The sequence below is a fragment of the Nematolebias whitei genome, chromosome 15, assembly GCF_014905685.2.
Source record: "Nematolebias whitei isolate Nwh7 chromosome 15, NemWhi1, whole genome shotgun sequence".
Classification (NCBI taxonomy): Eukaryota; Metazoa; Chordata; class Actinopteri; order Cyprinodontiformes; family Rivulidae; genus Nematolebias; species Nematolebias whitei.
In genome coordinates this window covers 31,270,156-31,277,252 of record NC_056512.1, presented here as the reverse complement: position 1 = coordinate 31,277,252, position 7,097 = coordinate 31,270,156, and the positions used below count along the sequence as shown (strand labels likewise).

Here is a 7,097-nt window from a genome sequence, read left to right as displayed (position 1 = left end):
TGGTTGGATGGATGGATGGATGGATGGATGGATGGATGGATGGATGGATGGATGGATGGATGGATGGGTGTCCTCAGGTAACTGTATGTAGCTTCAGGTAAATGTGTGTGTGTCGAGCACAAAAGATCTCGCCACTCTCTTCCGTTCACACAAATCTCGCGATAACAGTACAACCAAAAAATAGTCCTTCATGACAGAATAAATGCATCTTATACAAAATAAAACATATTTCACAGTGTGAACTAAACAAACTAAAAACAAAATATTCTAACTACTGAAAACAAATATGAACCCGTTTAAAACATAAATCAATCATTGTGGTGACACTTACACTACTAGTTCTGATAGAAGTTGTTAATTATAATTTCATCTTTTTAGCAATTTTCACAAAATGGACATTAAAGTGTTGGAATGGGTATGTTATAGAAAAAAATATTGATTGTTGTCATCAGTCACCCAAGGAAGTAAGAAATGAAAAAGTAAGAGTGTTCATAAACTTTGTCTTTGTGGGGTAGTCAAGGGTTAACGTTAACTGTTAACTTTCTATTCTGCCGCCATTTCAGCCTCTTCCCTCTTTCTCGGAAATGCCTCACCCTGCTGCGTTTCTGCTCCTTTGAACATTAGGGATATTTTATCTGCTTCTTTTTGCCCTCCTGCTGGATTTTCTCCACCTACTGACTCTACTATCTTTGGGTTTCTTTCAGGTAAAAGGGAGGTTTATAAGTTTTTGGCTGAGTTTAAAAAACATTATTCTGACTACATTGTGCATCTGTGCATGCGTATGTAACTGATCACATCTGAAATATTTTATCCAAAGTTCACAATTTCTCTTTCAGTTTGCGTTCTTAAACATGGATGAGTTTGTTCGTGGCAAACTAAATGAGTGGGGTCTGAGTGAATGCATAAAAAGTTTTCAAGGTGACGTATTAAAACGTTTTGTTGTTTAACGCAAGTACTATGTTCTTTTGTACTTTGTACTGGGTCATCTGGGGCTGGGTGGCTAGAGCAGTCGTCCCCCAATGAGAGAGTTGGGGGTTCGATTCCACCAGCAGTCACATGTTGAAGTGTCCCTGGGCAAGACACTGAAAGATCAAACCAGATAAATTCATTGCTGCTGGTCTTGTGTGTTTCAATGTTACAAATTAGTAGTAATTAATGTCAAAGATTGTACATTTAGTTGTTAAATGCAGCTCTGTAAGACTGTGTCACTTAAACACGTAAAATTACCATAGTTGAGTGGCTTGCATCTTTGAGGTTGGACTTTCCCAGAAGTTATGCAATACTGTGTCAGCAGAACGCTTTGCACGCAAAATGTGAATCAGGCAAGTTGTCAAATTACAGCAAATCCTCAAAAATGGGAATCTAAATAGTTTAGCATTGACATTTTGTAGTTTACACTCAAAATGTACTAAATATTGTATGCTTATCTTTATAAAACCTGACAAAAATAGTGACACAAACTCAATTGCTTTGTAAAGTACTGTAGGATTGAAGCGTTTTATGAAATCTGTGTGTCACTCATTAAATTAGAAGGCTCCTCAATATACATATGTGTGGCCAGATTGGGAATATTGCAGAGGAATCTGTTTTGGTCAAGCGGACTTGCGTTACGAATGTGATTATCTTACAAGAAGTGAACCAGGCATCATAATGTGTGGGCGCAAGACCAGTCTTGTCTGTAGCAGCAGAGAAAAAGCCAGATACTTTTTGCCAAAACAGCTTATGTGCGTGCTTGTGCAAGTCCTCTGACACACATGGAAGATATAAATAAAAACATAAATAACATCCCATGAGGGGTTCTGCATTCAGCGTTTGTGCTGTTCAGAGGTTCAGTGTTTTTTACAATAAACCCCAACTTTGCTGTCAAATCAGAATCGAGTTCATTACATTATTTAAAATTAAAGTATCATGTAGTAAAAATCTCTTTCAGAATTATTTAAACATTTAGTGTTTTCTGACCAAGTTTGATGGAGATACATTAAACAAGCTAAGAGGAGCAACATACTAATTCATAACATACTAATTCATAATATACTAATTCATAACACTTTAGGTCCAAGTTGGCTACCAATCGTTTTGTCATTTTACTCCAAAATTCACACATTGTCGTTTAACATACATTACCTAGCTTACAAAAAACTTGGTAACTTCTCTTTCTATTTAATGTCAAAGTTTTCACCACACCACTATGAACCCACTTTAACAAATTTTCAAGAGCTTTGTAATTTTACAAACCACTTTTTTTTTTACTTTCTTTCTATTTTCCACATGAAACAAACTGCGCTATGGAGCTATAAAAGACCCTAAACATCACTTAATTTTGACGTAACTAGTATCTGCTCAGATCGTTGTTCAGCCTTTATTAAATTTAATTATGTACAGACAAAGCCAGTCCATAAAGGGAAGTGCAATGCAGCCCCGCTTAAAAAAATAACAATAACCTATTAGCTGGATCTAAAGAAAAGTGGTTTGTCACACAATATGACAGCCATCATCTGGAAGTGTGACCATACGGGAACTTACAGAAAGGGGAGGAATAATAACCAGTTAATCTAATATGTCACCTGAAAAAGTTTGGTTTAAATATTCAGTCCATTTTTTATAAGTTGCACTTTGGCTTTGCTTCCTGATCACAACTATCATGTGTGACCACCTGTATTTCAGTAAAAGTTCTGATGTCAGTGATTAAATATCAGATTTTGCAAAGAAAACAAACTAAAAATTCATTACAAAAAGTTGGATTATAAAAACACATCACATCAACTTACCTTTGTTTCCTCTGTGCTTTTCTACTCATATTGATGACAAAGCTCACCAAAATCATTTGATGGTTATATACTGTACTTCAAAAATTAAATATTACTATTTACTACATCAAAATGTACAGATGAAAAATTCTAAAGTGAAAAATTAAATGAAAGGTCCTTTTTAATAATGTTAAGGTGAGGAAGAAAATCTAAAAAGTCACCAGGAACATCCATCCACCCATCCATTATTTTACTCGCTTCTTCCTTTTGGGGTCGCTGGTGTCCATGTCCAGCAATCACTGTGTGAGAGGAGGTCTACACACTGGACCTGTCACAAGTCCATCACAGAGACACATTGAGACAAATGAGACAAACAATCATTCACTCTCTCACTCACACCTAGGGACAATTTAGAGTTACCAGTCAGCGTAACATGCATGTTTTTGGTGTGTGGGAGGAAACCGGAGTACCCAGAGAAAACCCACCCATGCACAGAGAGAACATGCAAACTCCACCCAGAAAGGTCCCAGGTCAAGATTTGAACTAGCGACCTTCTCACTGAGAGGCAACACCTCTACCATTTCATTTTAATAAGTTACACTACCTTCACACTTTCAGATAACGACTGTAATGACCGCCTTGATTTCAATTAAGCTAATCGTGTCAGGTATAGCCCTGTGATGGACTTGCGACCCGTCCAGGGTGTACCCCGCCCCTCGCACAGTGATTGCTGGACATGGGCACCAGCGACCCCCGTGACCCAAAATGAAATAAGCGGGTAAAGAAAATGGATGGATGGATGGTGTCAGGTATAAAAAGATAAGAAAACAAACAAAAAAATAACTATTTAAACTAACAAAACTATTAAAACCCTATGAGAGATTAAAACACTTTAAACACTAAAACTTTGTTTCCACAAGACAAAACCTTGACCTGTGAGAGAGAAATAAAGAAAAATTGTGGCAACTTTGTGCACCAATAAGCAGCAAAAGAAATTGTGAAGAACAAATCCTTTTGTTTCAATGGTAAATACTGTATATATATATAAAAAAAGTAAACGTTATGTGTTTAGCAATACAGGAAACAAATGTCTGCCCCACTAACATGCATGCTCAGTTTATAGAGTAATCTGAAACCCTTGAAAAAGAGTTTATCAATCCAATAACCTGAGAGAGGGAGGTTTGTGAATGCTGGAAGAAGAGCAACACATCATCAGCATATAGACTGATTTTGTGCTCTTTGTTCTTGCATTTCTCAGAAGCTGATGCTGTATTTTTTTTTTTTTTGTAGTTTTAAAACTATACCTTAATAAATTTAATTTAATTAATGAACATTTGTTTGATTTTTGTTACAGAAGAAGCCATTGATGAGGAAATGTTTAAAAGTCTCGAGAAGCCAGACATTGATCAACTGATTCCAAAAGTGAAATCCAGGATTATATTCAGGAGGAAGTTCAAAGAGTTCAAGGTATATAATATGATTTTTAGTCGTTTATTAGGCATGACACTGACACTTAACATTGACATTTAATTTATACAGATAAATATTTTACAGTAAAACAATTATTAAAGTTATGATGGTGCATACAGATAAAACAAATTGACACTGACAATAAACAAGTCCACTAAACTGGTTTGAATTTGTTGATATTTTGGGATTACATTAAAGTATGGTACTTTTCAGTGGAAAGAACAAAACCAAAGTTTTCAGATACTTTCACACTAATTGTGAACTAAGAAGAATGATTAAATTACTAGTTTAGATGGGCTAAAGAGTATTTTATCTACAGTGTCAACTGGAGCAAGAAGAAGCAACTGGTTTGACTGAGGTAATGAAAATCTTTATATTCACAGTCATTTAATCAGAGAACTTGCTTATTCTTCATACGTGTTCGTTTTGAGGCAGTGCCCCGAGGCAGTCGTTTGAATGGTTATACTGCATTGCCGTTAAGTGAAAAGAGTAAACTATAATGATAAAAGTTGTTGTTTTTTGGACAGGTCATTGTTGTGCCATTTTCAAGATTCTTTTTAAACTAATCTTTGATTGTAAGAGTATAAGTGTATAATTACCATGAGTAAACTTTAAATAATAGTGTATGCAATCACATTTATAAAGGTTATAAATGGCAAAATAATGTGAATCCACTGTTTATTTTTATTCACAGGTACAGCCATCCACCAGTGATGCAGGTGAGAAATACAGTTTTTAATGTTTATTTTAAATGATGTTTTCCTTTGATGAAACCATGAGAGAGAGACCTAAGTGACATAACCTTTGTATTGCTTTGAAAATGTAACAAGGAAAAAGAAAACGGGATCTTCATGGAGAGTCAAGCAAGCAGCAAACACCAGCTAAACGGAATTGCAGGGCTGAATTAAAGGGTATTTATTATTACGAGAACTTTTTTTTTTTTTTGTATTTCAATCCAAGTGGGGACATACAGATCATTATCACAGCGTATCATTACTATAGAAATTCATAAATTTCAACATTGGCGACAAACCACCAAAACATTTTGGTACATGGCTTGCTAGGATCGTAGTAAACAGTATGCATGTTGGATTTGCAAAAAATAACATTTGAACTTCTTTTGTGAAAGGCCAAATGAATGAGCAAATACTTAATACAGTTGCCTATATTCTAAGATGTTTCTTGCTAAAGTGGTTTAATTTTATTTATTTATTCATTTTTTTGCGGACAGATGCAAAAATACGGCATCGTGTGAAAGAGATAATGGATGGTGTACTTGCTCAACTGGACAAACAGAACAATACAGACCTCAATCAATTCCTGAAGTAGGTACAGCTTCAGTCTTCAAACAGCAAAAACTTGTTTTATATATTTTATGGACCAAAAAACAATAAAAATGGGTTTGACTGAAACTAAATATATACTGTACATACTCATAGCGAGCTGGTCACCCCGGTTCAAATCCTGGCCGGGTGCCTTTCTGGGTGGAGTTTGCATGTTCTCTCCGTGCATGCGTGGGTTTTCTCCGGGTACTCCGGTTTCCTCCCACAGACCAAAAAACATGAAATATCTAGAAAATAGGTTGCGTTAGACTAAACTGAAGCCTGTTTCTGCTTTTTTCTAGTCAAGTGTTCACCAATGAAAAATGTTTGCTCAAAATGTCAAAGAATGAATGTAAGTTCTTAACAGGAAAAACATCAAGGATCTGGAGAGAGACAAGAGAGAACTGGTTGGTGTCTTTGGCAAAACTGGAGCTGGAAAGAGTTCTTTGATTAATGCTGTCGTTGGTGAGAAGAAACTTTTGCCTTCTGGAAAAGTCAGTGCATGCACCTCAGTCATAACAAAAGTGGAGTCCAACATGCAAAATGAACACTACGAAGCAGAGATCGAGTTTATTGGAAAAGAGGTCAAATCAACCATAAAAATATTTACTTGCATTTAACACCAATTAAAGCATATGTTGCAGAGGGTATTAAAAAACTAAACCAATGTTTTTCAGGCATGGAAAGCTGAGGTCTGGTCAATGTTGAATTTTTTGGAGAACAATCCTGATGAAGAAAGAAGTCATGATGAAAAAGATGAGGATGAAGATGACAACAATGATGATAGTGATGATAAGAATAATAATGATGATGATGATGATGATGATGAACGTAATGACAATATTGAAAAGTTGTCAGCACTGTATGGAGAAGACTGGAGAGAGAAATCCTTTGAAGAACTCATGGACAGAAAATACTTCAAATACATTCATGAATATTGGGAAACTCCAAAGGTGAAGATTTTAACATTTAAAACAGTAAGTAACTTTCAATTAATTACACAAAGCATATTATAATAAATAGTTGATGTAATAATAATAATAATATCCTGATGCATGCTCAATAATCCAGGTAGAAAAATCTAAAAAAGTTAAATCTGGTCCTCTGGACATTCAAAAAAAAACAAAACAAAGCAAATCAACAAAAAAATGTAGAAACGTTTCGTCTCTCATCCGAGAGACTTCCTCAGTCTGAGGAGCTGTATTCAGCTCAGTCTCTTAAATAGCACCTTCTCAGAGTGGATCAACCAGTTTTGCTGCTGACAACCAAAACCAGCTGATCACATGCTCAAGAAGGACCATCAGCCTAACAATGGGTCATTAGCACACTGATGGCTGTTTACTGTTCACAGAGGGCTGAGTGATACTAGCAATCACAGCATTGTAAGAGGGGGACAGTTGAACCCGGAGGCCTCCACCCCTGTTTAACGATGGACGATTTCTTTTCACAAAGATGGCCTCCTTTACTCCTCTCTCAAACCATCGTTCCTCTCTGTCCAGGATGTGAACATCTTCATCCCTGAAAGAGTGACTGCTGGCCTGGAGATGAGTGTAGACCG

The 7,097-nt window shown here is 36.1% G+C and overlaps 1 protein-coding gene across 1 annotated transcript; it reads left to right on the top strand.

Annotated features, from left to right (window-relative positions):
* Positions 1-594: 594 nt before the first annotated feature.
* On the top strand, positions 595-6,555 carry LOC119421160 (nuclear GTPase SLIP-GC). Its single transcript, XM_037688548.1, has 9 exons — positions 595-704; positions 837-918; positions 4,102-4,214; positions 4,537-4,575; positions 4,912-4,936; positions 5,048-5,128; positions 5,449-5,542; positions 5,907-6,123; positions 6,217-6,555. The coding sequence occupies exons 2-9, from the start codon at positions 852-854 to the stop codon at positions 6,553-6,555; spliced, it is 975 nt and encodes a 324-aa protein (XP_037544476.1). The 5' UTR covers positions 595-704; positions 837-851.
* The last annotated feature ends 542 nt before the right edge of the window (positions 6,556-7,097 follow it).